At 46.6% G+C, this 16,465-nt stretch overlaps 1 protein-coding gene across 3 annotated transcripts in view; it reads left to right on the plus strand.

Moving 5' to 3' along the window:
- Window positions 1–16,465, plus strand: part of LOC139560632 (ephrin type-B receptor 1) — a 405,983-nt gene that overhangs the window by 112,130 nt on the left and 277,388 nt on the right. For all 3 annotated transcript variants that reach the window (XM_071377579.1, XM_071377581.1, XM_071377580.1), the window contains exon 2: window positions 15,900–15,964. In XM_071377579.1, the coding sequence (XP_071233680.1) occupies window positions 15,900–15,964 (65 nt within the window). The remainder of the gene's footprint in view (window positions 1–15,899; window positions 15,965–16,465) is intronic.

Consider the following 16,465-nt stretch of genomic DNA (forward strand, 5'->3'; position numbering starts at 1 on the left):
ACAGTCTCAACTAGTCTCCCAACCGCACAGTCTTAACTAGTCTCCCAACCGTACAGTCTCAGCTAGTCTCCCAACCGTACAGTCTCAACTAGTCTGCCAACCGCACAGTCTCAACTAGTGTCTCCCAACCGCACAGTCTCAACTAGTGTCTCCCAACCGTACAGTCTCAACTAGTGTCTCCCAACCGTACAGTCTCAACTAGTCTCCCAACCGTACAGTCTCAACTAGTCTCCCAACCGCACAGTCTCAACTAGTCTCTCAACCGTACAGTCTCAACTAGTCTCCCAACCGTACAGTCTCAACTAGTCTCCCAACCGCACAGTCTCAACTAGTCTCCCAACCGCACAGTCTCAACTAGTCTCCCAACCGTACAGTCTCAACTAGTCTCCCAACCGCACAATCTCAACTAGTGTCTCCCAACCGTACAGTCTCAACTAGTGTCTCCCAACTGTACAGTCTCAACTAGTCTCCCAACCGTACAGTCTCAACTAGTCTCCCAACCGCACAATCTCAACTAGTCTCCCAACCGCAAAGTCTCAACTAGTGTCTCCCAACCATACAGTCTCAACTAGTGTCTCCCAACCGTACAGTCTAAACTAGTGTCCCAACCGCACAGTCTCAACTAGTCTCCCAACCGTACAGTCTCAACTAGTCTCCCAACCGTACAGTCTCAACTAGTCTCCCAACCGCACAGTCTCAACTAGTGTCTCCCAACCGCACAGTCTCAACTAGTCTCCCAACCGTACAGTCTCAGCTAGTCTCCCAACCGTACAGTCTCAACTAGTCTCCCAACCGTACAGTCTCAACTAGTCTCCCAACCGTACAGTCTCAACTAGTCTCCCAACAGTACAGTCTCAACTAGTCTCCCAACCGTACAGTCTCAACTAGTCTCCCAACCGCACAGTCTCAACTAGTCTCCCAACCGCACAGTCTCAACTAGTCTCCCAACCGCACAGTCTCAACTAGTGTCTCCCAACCGTACAGTCTCAACTAGTCTCCCAACCGTACAGTCTCAACCAGTCTCCCAACCGTACAGTCTCAACTAGTCTCCCAACCGTACAGTCTCAACTAGTCTCCCAACCGTACAGTCTCAACTAGTCTCCCAACCGCACAGTCTCAACTAGTGTCTCCCAACCGCACAGTCTCAACTAGTGTCTCCCAACCGTACAGTCTCAACTAGTCTCCCAACCGTACAGTCTCAACTAGTCTCCCAACCGTACAGTCTCAACTAGTCTCCCAACCGTACAGTCTCAACTAGTCTCCCAACCGTACAGTCTCAACTAGTGTCTCCCAACCGTACAGTCTCAACTAGTCTCCCAACCGTACAGTCTCAACTAGTGTCTCCCAACCGCACAGTCTCAACTAGTCTCCCAACCGTACAGTCTCAACTAGTGTCTCCCAACCGTACAGTCTCAACTAGTCTCCCAACCGTACAGTCTCAACTAGTCTCCCAACCGTACAGTCTCAACTAGTCTCCCAACCGTACAGTCTCAACTAGTGTCTCCCAACCGTACAGTCTCAACTAGTCTCCCAACCGTACAGTCTCAACTAGTGTCTCCCAACCGCACAGTCTCAACTAGTGTCTCCCAACCGTACAGTCTCAACTAGTTTCCCAACCGCACAGTCTCAACTAGTCTCCCAACCGCACAGTCTCAACTAGTGTCTCCCAACTGTACAGTCTCAACTAGTCTCCCAACCGTACAGTCTCAACTAGTCTCCCAACCGCACAATCTCAACTAGTCTCCCAACCGCACAGTCTCAACTAGTGTCTCCCAACCGTACAGTCTCAACTAGTCTCCCAACCGTATAGTCTCAACTAGTCTCCCAACCGTACAGTCTCAACTAGTCTCCCAACCGCACAATCTCAACTAGTGTCTCCGAACCGTACAGTCTCAACTAGTGTCTCCCAACCGTACAGCCTCTACTAGTCTCCCAACCGTACAGTCTCAACTAGTTTCCCAACCGCACAGTCTCAACTAGTCTCCCAACCGCACAGTCTCAACTAGTGTCTCCCAACTGTACAGTCTCAACTAGTCTCCCAACCGTACAGTCTCAACTAGTCTCCCAACCGCACAATCTCAACTAGTCTCCCAACCGCAAAGTCTCAACTAGTGTCTCCCAACCATACAGTCTCAACTAGTGTCTCACAACCGTACAATCTAAACTAGTCTCCCAACCGCACAGTCTCAACTAGTCTCCCAACCGTACAGTCTCAACTAGTCTCCCAACCGTACAGTCTCAGCTAGTCTCCCAACCGTACAGTCTCAACTAGTCTCCCAACCGTACAGTCTCAACTAGTCTCCCAACCGTACAGTCTCAACTAGTCTCCCAACCGTACAGTCTCAACTAGTCTCCCAACCGCACAGTCTCAACTAGTCTCCCAACCGCACAGTCTCAACTAGTCTCCCAACCGTACAGTCTCAACTAGTCTCCCAACCGCACAGTCTCAACTAGTCTCCCAACCGTACAGTCTCAACTAGTCTCCCAACCGTACAGTCTCAACTAGTCTCCCAACCGTACAGTCTCAACTAGTCTCCCAACCGTACACTCTCAACTAGTCTCCCAACCATACAGTCTCAACTAGTGTCTCCCAACCGTACAGTCTCAACTAGTCTCCCAACCATACAGTCTCAGCTAGTCTCTCAACCGTACAGTCTCAACTAGTCTCCCAACCGTACAGTCTCAACTAGTCTCCCAACCGCACAGTCTCAACTAGTGTCTCCCAACCGCACAGTCTCAACTAGTGTCTCCCAACCGTACAGTCTCAACTAGTCTCCCAACCGTACAGTCTCAACTATTCTCCCAACCGCACAGTCTCAGCTAGTGTCTCCCAACTGTACAGTCTCAACTAGTCTCCCAACCGTACAGTCTCAACTAGTCTCCCAACCGTACAGTCTCAACTAGTCTCCCAACCGCACAGTCTCAACTAGTCTCCCAACCGCACAGTCTCAACTAGTCTCCCAACCGCACAGTCTCAACTAGTCTCCCAACCGTACAGTCTCAACTAGTCTCCCAACCGTACAGTCTCAACTAGTCTCCCAACCGCACAGTCTCAACTAGTCTCCCAACCGCACAGTCTCAACTAGTCTCCCAACCGCACAGTCTCAACTAGTCTCCCAACCGCACAGTCTCAACTAGTCTCCCAACTGTACAGTCTCAACTAGTCTCCCAACCGTACAGTCTCAACTAGTCTCCCAACCGCACAGTCTCAACTAGTCTCCCAACAGTCTCAACTAGTCTCTGATGGGCACATGGGTGCCAAGCAGTGTGTGACTCACCTGCTCCTCTCCTGCTCTTCCCCTGCTCCACTCCTGCTACATTTCTCTCCCTTTCCACTCTTACCTCTCTTTCACACCCCAAAGATTTCCCTCGCTCTCCATGGTGTGATATTGTCCCCCTCCGGTCGTATCCCCCCCTCCTTCCCTCTCTCCCTGCTATGGTGAGTCAGTCCTTTACACGGAAAAGTTCATTTTCACTGACACGACGAGGTGTGACTGGGTCTCCCTGTACAGGGTGTTCAGTGTGTTTGCATGTGTGAGTGCGTGTGAGCGTGTGTGTGATCCCATTCATTTAGCTGTGTCTCCTAGATCAGTGGTGTGAGACGCGCGTTCATTTCCTCTGTCAGCTAACGTCTCAAGATAATTTTCTGTTCAGATTTCAATTTACATAGATTAACCACGCTGTCTTAACTATCTATTGAGAAATGAAATGAATGAAAATCTGAAATATACATACTCCCAACTGAAGTTGCTAGGTAAGGTTGGTCAAAATGGGTATGGTAGACCTTAAAATAAAGTAATAGACAGAAGGATATTTAGCGAGGTTTAACTTTACTAAGTACATGTCCTCCATCTGTCGACCTACTGTGGTGACTCGCGTTGTTATCACTGACTCTATTTTCTTTGTGTAGAAGCAGTATTCCAGCACAATCTCCCCATCTTCCACCACCATACCCCCATAAACTCAATCACTGATCTCAAATCAGCTTAAAGCGTTCACGCTTAGCCACTGGGACGCGGCTCAACTGATCCTGGTTTGAAATCCGATAAGCGCCCGCAAGAGCCCGGAGTAAGCGCTAACAACATTTCGACCAATCACATTCTATGATTTTAATTTCCCAGAGTGCTGTGTGTTAGTGAATGGCTTCCCCTTGGGCAGCCGAACAGCATAGATATTGACAGGGGGCCTCCTGCTCCATTTGTTCAGAAACATATTCCCTCTGTAAAAAGTGTCTCTTTTATTCCAATCCCCAGTGTTGACATTTGATTAAAGGTCCAATGTATCCATTTTTATCTCGATATCAAATCATTTCTGGGTAACAATTAAGTGCCTTACTGTGATTGTTTTCAATTAAAATTGTCAAAAAGAAACAAAAATAGCTTCTTAGGAAAGAGCAATATCTCAAGGAAGAATTTTGCTATGATTGTCTGGGAGTGGTTTGAGTGGGGAAGGAAAACTGAAAATTAGCTGTTATTGGCAGAGAGGTTTGGAATTCTCTTTCTTATTGGTCTATTAACTAATTTACTGAATGGTGATGTCACCATGGAAGGCCAAAACTCCATCCCACCAAAACAGGTTGAACTTTCAGGTGGTCTTTTCAAACAGCTCTTACACTGAAGGGGCATTATCATTATTTTCACAATTTCATATTATGAAAATAGATATAAAACTAAATGCTTGTGTTCCTAGCTCCAACGGTGCAGTAGTATTTAACAGTGCAGTAGTATCTAACAGTGCATTAGTATCTAAAACAATTCACAACAATACACACACATTTTAAAGTAAAATAATGCAACTAATATATAAATATTAGATTGAGCAATGTCGGAGTGGCATAGACTAAAATACAGTAGAATAGAATACAGTAAATACATATGAGATGAGTAAAGCAATATGTAAACATTATTAAAGTGACTAGTGTTCCATTATTAAAGTGATTCCAAGTCTATGTATACAGGACATCAGCCACTAAGGTGCAGGGTTGTGTAACTGGGTGAAAGTGGGCTAGTGATGGCTATTTAGCAGTCTGATGGCATTGAGATAGAAGCTGTTTTTCAGTCTCTCTGTCAAAGGTTTGATGCACCTGTATCGTATTACAGCGGGGTGAGCAGGCCGTGGCTCGGGTGGTTGATGTCCTTGATGATCTTTTTGACCTTCCTGTGACATCGGGTGCTGTAGGTGTCCTGGAGGGAAGGTAGTTTTCCCCCGGTGATGCGTTGGGCAGACCGCACCACCCTCTGGAGAGCCCTGTGGTTGAGTGCGGTGCAGTTGCCGTACCAGACGGTGATACAGCCCGACAGGATGCTCTCAATTGTGCATCTGTAAAACTTTGTGAGGGTTTTAGGGGCCAAGACAAATTTCTACATCCTCCTGCGGTTGAAGAGGCGCTGTTGCACCTTCTTCACCACACTATCTGTGTGGGTGGACCATTTCAGACCGTCAGTGATGTGTACACCGAGGAACTTGAAGCTTTCCACCTTCTTCACTGCGGTCCCATTGATGTGGATAGGTGAGAGGTGATTTTCCTGGCACCACTCTCCCAGGGCCCTCAAATGTAGGTTCTCGTCATTGTTGGTAATCAGTCCTACTACTGTTGTGTCATCTGCAAACTTGATGATTGAGTTAGAGGTGTGCGTGGCCATGCAGTCGTGGGTGAACAAGGAGTATAGGAGGGGGCTGAGCACGCACCCTTGCGGGGCCCCTGTGTTGAGGATCAGCGAATTAGAGGTGTTGTTTCCTACTTTTACCACCTGGGGGCGGCCCGTCAAGAAGTCCAGGACCCAGTTGTACAGGGCGTGGTTCAGATCCAGAGCCCCGAGCTTAATGATGAGCTTGGAGGGTACTATGGTGTTGAATGCAGTTGAAGTGTACATACAGCTTAGCCAAATACATTTAAACTCCGTTTTTCACAATTCCTGACATTTAATCAAAGTAAAAATTCCCTGTCTTAGGTCAGTTAGGATCACCACTTTATTTTAAGAATGTGAAATGTTAGAATAATAGTAGAGAGTATGATTTATTTCAGCTTTTATTTATATCATCACATTCCCAGTGGGTCAGAAGTTTACATACACTCAATAAGTATTTGGTAGCATTGCCTTTAAATTGTTTAACTTGGGTCAAATGTTTCGCGTAGCCTTCCACAAGCTTCCCACAATAAGTTGGGTGAATTTTGGTCCATTCCTCCTGACAGAGCTGGTGTAACTGAGTCAGGTTTGTAGGCCTCCTTGCTCGCACACGCTTTTTCAGTTCTGCCCACAAATTTTCTATAGGATTGAGGTCAGGGCTTTGTGATGGCCACTCCAATACCTTGACTTTGTTGTCCTTAAGCCATTTTGCCACAACTTTGGAAGTATGCAATGTCCATTTGGAAGACCCATTTTTGATCAAACTTTAACTTCCTGACTGATGTCTTGAGATGTTGCTTCAATATATCCACATCATTTTCCTACCTCATGATGCCATCTATTTTGTGAAGTGCACCAGTCCCTCCTGCAGCAAAGTATCCCCACAACATGATGCTGCCACCCCCGTGCTTCACAATTGGGATGGTGTTCTTCAGCTTGCAAGCGTTCCCCTTTTTCCTCCAAACATAACGATGGTCATTATGGCCAAACAGTTCTATTTTTGTTTCATCAGACCAGAGGAAATTTCTCCAAAAAGTACGTAGTTTGTGCAGTTGCAAACCTTAGTCAGTACTTTTTATGGCGGTTTTGGAGCGGCCTTTCAGGTTATGTCGATATAGGACTCGTTTTACTGTGGATATAGATACTTTTGTACCTTTTTTCTCTTTACAAGGTCTTTTGCTGTTGTTCTGGGAATGATTTGCACTTTTTGCACCAAAGTACGTTCATCTCTAGGAGATGAGGTAGTTGGATGGGCTATTTAAAGATGGGCTATGTACAGGTGCAGTGATATGTGAGTTGTTCTGACAGCTGGTGCTTAAAGAAAGTGAGGTAGATATGAGTCTCCAACTTCAGTGATTTTTGCAATTAGTTCCAGTCATTGGCAGCAGAGAACTGGAAGGAAAGGCAGCCAAATGAGGAATTGGCTTTGGGGGTGACCAGTGAAATATACCTGCTGGAGCGCGTGCTACGGGTGGGTGCTGCTATGTTGACCAGTGAGCTGAGATAAGGCGGGGCTTTACCTAGCAAAGACTTGTAGATGACCTGGAGACAGTGGGTTTGGCGACGAGTATGAAGCAAGGGCCAGCCAACGAGAGCATACAGGTCGCAGTGGTGGGTAGTATATGGGGCTTTGGTGACAAAATGGATGGCACTGTGATAGACTGCATGCAGTTTGTTGAGTAGAGTGATGGAGGCTATTTTGTAAATGACATCGCCGAAATCGAGGATCGGTAGGTTGGTCAGTTTTACGAGGGTATGTTTGGCAGCATGAGTGAAGGATGCTTTGTTGCGAAATAGGAAGCCGTTTCTAGATTTATTTTGTGATTGGAGATGTTTAATATGAGTCTGGAAGGAGAGTTTACAGTCTAACCAGACACCTAGGTATTTGTAGTTGTCCACATATTCTAAGTCAGAACCGTCCAGAGTAGTGATGCTGGACGGGCGGGCAGGTGCAGGCAGCAATCGGTTGAAGAGCATGCATTTAGTTTTACTTGCATATAAGAGCAGTTGGAGGCCACGGAAGGAGAGTTATATGGCATTGAAGCTCATCTGGAGGCTAGTTAACACAGTGTCCAAAGAAAGCCCAGAAGTATACAGAATGGTGTCGTCTGCATAGAGGTGGATCAGAGAATCACCAGCTTAATGAAAGGAAAACAATGTTTATGGTTTTCTCTTCCCTGAAAGTAAACAGATGGAGTCACCTGCAGATTTGAACTATTACAGGCCAGCAAATGGATAGGGTCACCTCCTATAAGTATCTTGGGATTTGGTTAGATGAAAAGTTGAATTTTAAACAGCACATTGATACCAAGAAACTGAAGTTGAAATTGGGTTTCTATTTCAAGAACAAATCTTGCTTTTCAATGTTAGTCAGAAAAGATCTTGTTCAAAGCACATTTTTATCAGTGCTGGATTATGGTGATAGTGTCTATATGCAGGCCTCAGCAAGTACCATGAAAACTCTGGACACAGTGTATCATGGTGCTTTAAGATTTATTACCAACGCTAGATCACTGACCCATCACTGTGATCTGTATGCTGTGATGCAATGGACCTGTCTCTCCACCAGGAGGCTAAAGCACTGGTACACTTTTGTGTACAAAGCATTGATTGGACAACTCCCTTTGTATCTCTGTTCGTTACTGACCAGATCAGTCACTCAGTATAGTCTTCGTTCACAGTTGCTGCTGTCCTTGTCTGTTCCTAAGACTAGAACTGAGATGGGGGAAAAATATTTTTCCCGTAATGCCCCTTCATCCTGGAACATGCTTCAGAAGGTTTTAAAGTTAGGGGAGTTAGTGTCCTTGTCTGTTTTTAAGACTCTGATCACAACACTGTTTGTGACAACTGCAATTGTTTCCAATCTTCAATTGTATCTTTAACTTGTGACACTTTGTCTTTTGTGTGTATTCTGTATTTTTCTGTGATGTTTTATGGACAGGCTACTATTTCCCTGTTTTGCCTTCTTGCCAGGTCGCCCTCGCGAAAGAGGTTTTTAAACTCAATGGGTTTTACCTGGTTAAATAAAGGTTACATAAAAGAAAAATAATAATAATGGGGCGATAAGTAAATTGAAGTGGGTCTAGGGTGGCCGGTAAGGTGGAGGTGATATGATCCTTGGCTAGCCTCTCAAGGCATTCATGATGACAGAAGTGAGTGCTACGGGGCAATAGTCATTTAGTTCAGTTACCTTTGCTTTCTTGAGTACAGGAACAATGGTGGACACCTTGAAGCAAGTGGGGACAGCAGACCGGGATAAGGAAAGATTGAATATGTCCGTAAACACTCCAGCCAGCTGGTCTGCGCATGCTCTGAGGACGCGGCTAGGGATGTCATCTGGGCCGGCAGCCTTGTGAGGGTTAACATGCTTAAATGTCTTACTCACGTCGGCCACGAAGAAGGAGAGCCCACAGTCCTTGGTAGCGGGCCGCGTCGGTGGCACTGTGTTATCCTCAAAGCGGGCGAAGAAGGTGTTTAGCTTGTCTAGAAGCAAGATGTTGGTGTCCGCGACGTGGCTGGTTTTCCCTTTGTAGTCCGTGATTGTCTGTAGACCCTGCCACATTTTTCATTTTTCCATTTCACCTTTATTTAACCAGGTAGGCTAGATGAGAACATGTTCTCATTTGCAACTGCAACCTGGCCAAGATAAAGCAAAGCAGTGTGACACAAACAACAACACAGAGTTACACATGGAATAACCAAACATACAGTCAATAACACAATAGAGAGAAAGTCTATATATAGTGTGTGTAAATCAAATGAAATGAAATGAAATTTATTTTTATAGCCCTTCTTACATCAGCTGATATCTCAAAGTGCTGTACAGAAACCCAGTCTAAAACCCCAAACAGCAAGCAATGCAGGTGTAGAAGCACGGTGGCTAGGAAACACTCCCTAGAAAGGCCAAAACCTAGGAAGAAACCTAGAGAGGAACCAGGCTATGAGGGGTGGCCAGCCCTCTTCTGGCTGTGCCGGGTGGAGATTATAACAGAACATGGCCAAGATGTTCACATGTTCATAAATGACCAGCATGGTCAAATAATAATAATCACAGTAGTTGTCGAGGGTGCAGCAAGTCAGCACCTCAGGAGTAAATGTCAGTTGGCTTTTCATAGCCGATTATTAAGAGTATCTCTACCGCTCCTGCGGTCTCTAGAGAGTTGAAAACAGCAGGTCTGGGACAGGTAGCACATCCGGTGAACAGGTCAGGGTTCCATAGCCGCAGGCAAAACAAATGAGGTAAGATAAGGGAGGTAAGGCAATAAATAGGCCATAGTGGCAAAATAATTACAATTCAGCAATTAAACACTGGAGTGATAGATGTGCAGAAGATGAATGTGCAAGTAGAGATACTGGGGTGCAAAGGAGCAAAAAAATAAATAACAGTATGGGGATGAAGTAGTTGGATGGGCTATTTACAGATGGGCTATGTACAGGTGCAGTGATCTGTGAGCTGCTCTGACAGCTGGAGCTTCAAGCTAGTGAGGGAGATATGGGTCTCCAGCTTCAGTGATTTTTGCAGTTCGTTCCAGTCATTGGCAGGCAGCCAAAGGAGGAATTGGCTTTGGGGGTGACCAGTGAAACACACATACGTCTGGTGTGTGAGCCGTTGAATTGCGACTCCACTTGGTCTCTGTACTGACATTTTGCCTCTTTTCCTCCTCAATTTGTTTTCAAACCCTATTTAAAATGCCAGGCTCAGTGGCATGCCAACAAGGCTTCATCTTTATTGAACTCGTTTAAAATCCTACTGAGTTCTCTCTCCTCTCTCTTCCTCTGTTTGTCTATCCTCCTCCCCACTCCCTCTTTCTCTCTGGAACATATGTATATCTTGATCAGGCTCAGAGAATTTGAAGCCGTATTGACCGAGTAAGAGTGAGCTACCGAGAGGCGCCCTCACCACATGTCATATCGACCCGACCCCCTCTGCATACATCACCTAACATTCAGGCATGGCCACAAAGGGAGAAAATGACACTGGTGGCCCCTCAGTGTGTCCTATACTGGTTACAATTAACCAGACAACACTCCTCATCCTGTATCTGAACATTGAACAACCCAGTCCCCTTTGTTGTGTATCCTGTCAACTTCTGTTTCTTATATTGACTTTCCCTATAGCCTACCTCCCTGTGTATAAATGGGATCCTGCAGCTCCCTTGGACAACATGTAATTATGCGTGTCCACTGTGATGTATCATGGGTTCACGTACTGACGTGTAATTGTGTGAAGAGGGCTGGAGGTATCGATCTCAGACGCAGGGGCCCCATCAATGTTTAATGCAGTCGCAGTCTCCCTCCTCCCTTTCTTTCTCTCGTTTTCTCTCTCTCTCTCTTTCTCCCTCCCTCTGTCTCTCATTAGGTATTGATCCTTTCATTCCAGGCCACAGTTTCGCTTGTGGAAGGCTTCGGTATGACAGAGAGAGCTATTGTATCTGGGGCCGGGGGTCCGGGGCCTAATGGCTGGGGGTTAGTGGTCACCTGATCTATAGCTGCTGATGGGTGACTGTAGCAGTGGCTGCAGAATGGACAATCACATGAGGGATTGCCCTGGAGGGAAAAGGCATAGTCCATAGACTCAGTCAAGAAAACAGCATTGACTGAGAAGGCACTTTGCTTTGTTCATACAGTACAATAGCTGTTGGTTCAAAGCCTGGAAAACGTCATAGGTGCACTCCTCAGATCAATAAAACTGACCCTGACAATTACACCAATGACAGATAGATGACATTAAACCCCTTTCTCACAAACACCCTAGCAGTCCCTTTTATACAGAGCAGTGATGGGAACTGGGCGGGACTGCAGCAAAATAATTGATTCACTTTAATTGGTGTGGCTGGCTGTAACGCATGATGCATACATTGAACAAAGGACCAGCCATTCCTGGATCATTCTACAATAACGAATCCTCTCTCTGATCCGTTCCATTCGATATGGCCTTCTGGCCTTACGGCTTCTAGCTATAATGATTGTTTGCCTAGGCCTATAACATTTCATTGTTTTTCTATGGATTGATGTGGCTTCACATACTTTACAAATACAATATACTATGAACAACTCAAAACACTAGAACGTAACTGTTTCAGTAGGTTCCAGACTTAATTGCTTACGAACAGTTTTTTTTCTTCAATTGAACTCCCCCTTACACAGCTAAAAGCTGACATGGCAAAATGTCAACTAAATAGAAACACTTCCTGGAATAGCCTCCAAACAGGAGGACAAGAACAAGTTGGGTGCAACGGGATAAATGAAGAGCAGGGAGGCGTGGTTGGATGTGGTCAGGTCTAATTGAGAGGTGATTTGGGGGGAGCCGGCCGGAAGAAAAGGGGACAAACTGTTTTATGGGGCTTTTCTAGCTTTAAGGAGAGGAGTTAGTGTCGTGTGAAACAATTAGCCCAGCGTGAAACGACCTGGGCCAGGGACAGCTGGCAGTGGCATGGATTGGGGAGATAGCTCAGGATATCCTAACAGCTCAGTAAAAGCACAATGAAATCAATATGACTTATAAAGATTAAATATATGTCAATATGTGACTTAAAATATGACGTTGTCTCAATATGAATCAATCCACTCACTTCATGCTGTATTATGTGAGTGGTCATGAAGGTGAGGAAAATGAGTGGAGTCTGGGATGCCAAAGATTTTTAGACGTAGGCCTCACCACATTGGGATGGTTAGCATGCAAGTGTGCATTCTAACACCTTTCATGCTACATTTCCATTCAATATTCACCGTTATCCATTATTTCACATTGTCAAACCACAGAGGGATGGACAGTGGACAGGTGCCTGGGCTGTGGCATAGGGAGGGGCAAAGCTCTCTCCTCATCCCATGGGACCTCAGTCTAGCCCCTCTCCTACTGTCCTCATGTACATTTAGCGTCCCTCATTCGCTCATCTGTCGCACTGACACTCTGCTAATGGGGGCTAGCCACATGACACGAGTGGTCCCCCTTGGGTTTTCAACTTCACCCTCTGCCCTACCTCCCTCCGTTTACAACCCTCATCAGTCTCCTCTGCCTCCTACCACACCCCTTCCTCACTCCTTCCTCTGCCTCACTACCCCGCTCCTCTCCTAACCCCACCCTCTAACCTCTTCAATAGGACAGGAGAAATAGCTGGTCCAATCCCTCTGGGGTTTGACTAAAGCCTCAGTGATTTCCCCTGAGTTAGCCCATGAATGCAGGCCCCATGACAGAGCCTAGTGGCTTGTGCTTAGAGCTCCATCACAGTCTTATCAGACAGATGGGCAGACAGACTGACGGGCAGACAGACAGACGGGCAGAGAGTCCGACAGACAGACAGGAAGAGAGACAGACAGACACAGACAGGCAGACAGCAGTGACAAACAAAATTGAAATTGCCTGATGGAAACCCAATGTGAACAAGGCTGTCAGCGCTAAAGAACATGGGAGATTGGTCTTGTTGTGTGCGTGTGTGTCTATCTGCCAGTTTGCAGGTGTGTGTGTGTGTGTGTGTGTGTGTGTGTGTGTGTGTGTGTGTGTGTGTGTGTGTGTGTGTGTGTGTGTGTGTGTGTGTGTGTGTGTGTGTGTGTGTGTGTGTGTGTGTGTGTGTGTGTGTGTGTGTGTGTGTGTGTATGACTACAGTAGCACAGCAGAAGCCTTCAGCTGAATCACCACCAGGACTAATTGGTTTGGTGCTCTGTGGACAGTTTCTGTCAGGAAGAGGAGATTGACACTGAAATCACCCTCTACCGTCTTCTGTTCACCCATCAATCACCTATGCTATTTTCACCCTTTTTCCTCAACAGTAGTTAAGAGACAAGTAATACCATATGGTTTAGAATAATGAATCGTATAAGGTTAGTTGTGGTCAGGACAATATGTCTGATCCATGTGTGTCTGTGTGTGTGGCATCTTATTCCACATTTAGGCCTAAACATGCCTTCCTGGCATATCCTCACCTAGACACGCCTTCCTGGCATATCCTCACCTAGACACGCCTTCCTGGCATATCCTCATCTAGACACGCCTTCCTGGCATATCCTCACCTAGACACGCCTTCCTGGCATATCCTCACCTAGACACGCCTTCCTGGCATATCCTCACCTAGACACGCCTTCCTGGCATATCCTCACCTAGACACGCCTTCCTGGCATATCCTCACCTAGACACGCCTTCCTGGCATATCCTCATCTAGACACGCCTTCCTGGCATATCCTCACCTAGACACGCCTTCCTGGCATATCCTCACCTAGACACGCCTTCCTGGCATATCCTCATCTAGACACGCCTTCCTGGCATATCTTCATCTAGACACGCCTTCCTGGCATATCCTCATCTAGACACGCCTTCCTGGCATATCCTCATCTAGACACGCCTTCCTGGCATATCCTCATCTAGACACGCCTTCCTGGCATATCCTCACTCTTCTTGTATCTATCTAGACACACCTAGACACGCCTTGGCAGTTGGCACAAGATATACCAAGGTGAAATAATCTCTGGCTGACTTCCAACAAGATGAACCGTCTGCTGGCAGAGTATAAACTATCTGTTATATTATATCATATGAATCTATCATTACCCAGCTGAAGAGGCTGTCTGGTCACAGTGCTCATCAATCTGTAGCTCTTCGGGGAGAGGGGGGGGGCTGGCCCATAGAAAAGCAGTAAATCTGAGGCCGTAGTTTCTCGTCCTCACTTACCTGGAACAATATTAGCTTTCAGCGACGCCGACGGTATGCCAAAGCTGCAGATATGAATCAACACAGGCTGACAAATGGCTCGGGACTGGTGCCAGGTCTATTTGTCTGTGGGGTGTCAGGGAGGGTTAGGGAGAGAGAGGGGAGAGGGGAGAGGGGGGAAGTAGAGAGAAGGGGGGGTACCCGTCATTCTCTGAGAGAGGCTAAATAAAAGAGGAAGAGAAGAGAAATGGAGATAATTATTCAGGCTTCCTCTCAAGGTGTGTTGATGAGCATGTCTGCTCTGCATTTGAAGCCTCTCTCAGTCTGTAGCTTATTAACCACATTGTTATTTTGGGAGCTCTTGAGGATGGCTGCTTTGTAGACACACGTTTTGAATTGGCTGTTGAAGGTGGTATTCATTTGTTGATTTGTTTAGTACTAAGGTGAGCCGATTGGATATAAATGCCATGTCAAGAGTTGTCCCTGAGACCCAATTGGTGTCTCTGGTTTTGTGTGTTGAGTGTATTGTCTCTGGCCAGGCTATCAGGGTGTCAGTGCTCTGATAGTGTTTCTAAAGGAAACACGTGAGTGGAAATGGCCTGGCTGTCTGTGGAGAGCCCTCTACATTGATGATGGACATCTCTCTGGGTACACAATGGCACAAAGCTCGGCCCTCAGCACACACACACACACACACACTGGCGGACACAAGCACAAGGGCAGACACACGCACGCACGCACGCACGCACGCACGCACGCACGCACGCACGCACGCACGCACGCACGCACGCACGCACGCACGCACGCACGCACGCACGCACGCACGCACGCACACACACACACACACACACACACACACACACACACACACACACACACACACACACACACACACACACACACACACACACAAGCACACACACACAAGCACAAGGGCAGACACACACGCACACACAGTGAGATAATGCTCAGCACTAATACTAGAGCCGGGCCGGAGCTATGGCCCGGCGGAGCTATGGGCTGAAGCTATGGTCCCGGAGCTATGGCTCGGAGCTATGGGCCGGAGCTATGGGCCCAGAGCTATGGGCCGGAGCTATGGGCCGGAGGTCTAGGCCAGAGCAACTGTATGAGCCGTAGGTATCGACCGGAGCCATGGGCTGGACACTGGCCCTCAACATTCCACTCAAATGGAGAAATGCAACTCTTTGTTCTCGTTCTCTCTTTTTGAAACAGAAAGGAAGTGGAAATGGAAGATAAATCTAGCAGGGTCATTTCATTTCTGTCATCAAGTGTTCTTTTCTGGAACAAACTCAGGTCGTTTTCCGAAGTAAAACTCATCAAAGTGCTCCTTCATGGCTCAACTTCAACCATGGAACAGGACTGAGAATGTATGAGAACATACTCTGCACTGCGATGTTTGAATAACTGACTCTAGTCTCTCTCTCTCTCTCTCTCTCTCTCTCTCTCTCTCTCTCTCTCTCTCTCTCTCTCTCTCTCTCTCTCTCTCTCTCTCTCTCTCTCTCTCTCTCTCTCTCTCTCTCTCTCTCTCTCTCTCTCTCTCTCTCTCTCTCTCTCTCTCTCTCTCTCTCTCTCTCTCTCTCTCTCTCTCTCTCTCTCTCGCTCTCTCGTAGAAACGTTGATGGACACTCGGGTGGCTACTGCTGAGCTAGGCTGGACTGCCTATCCTGCATCTGGGGTGAGTAATAATAACAGGACTACAGACAGACAGACAGCACCATAAATAGACAGTGGTAGAAAGATGTGTCTGTACTGTCACTAGCTACCTTCTTTGTAGTCTGTCTGTTGGACCCACTCTGGTATTAGTGATGGGAGAAAAAAAATCGCTACAATTCCATATCGGGATATTATTTTTGCGCTAGTTGGCTGTACCTGCACCAAAACTCCAGTATTTTTCCTTCATAGCTTGTCCTCCATCTTCTTTTTAAATAGGGAGCCAATTTGTTTTCAGGACTTATTTCCATGACTGATCACAACTCGTTTTGTCATGGCTCTGTCTTGTCCCTCTGCAGCAGACATATGGTGAACAATATGTTTGGAACAACGAATTGCATTTAAATCACAGTATCGAATCGCAGTACATATGGAATCGTATGAGATTTCGCAATACATATCGTATCGGCAGCGAAGTATCGCAATAATTTCGTATCTTGAGGTCCCTAGCAATTCCCAGCCCTAT

This window comes from Salvelinus alpinus, chromosome 30, assembly GCF_045679555.1.
Source record: "Salvelinus alpinus chromosome 30, SLU_Salpinus.1, whole genome shotgun sequence".
NCBI lineage: Eukaryota > Metazoa > Chordata > Actinopteri > Salmoniformes > Salmonidae > Salvelinus > Salvelinus alpinus.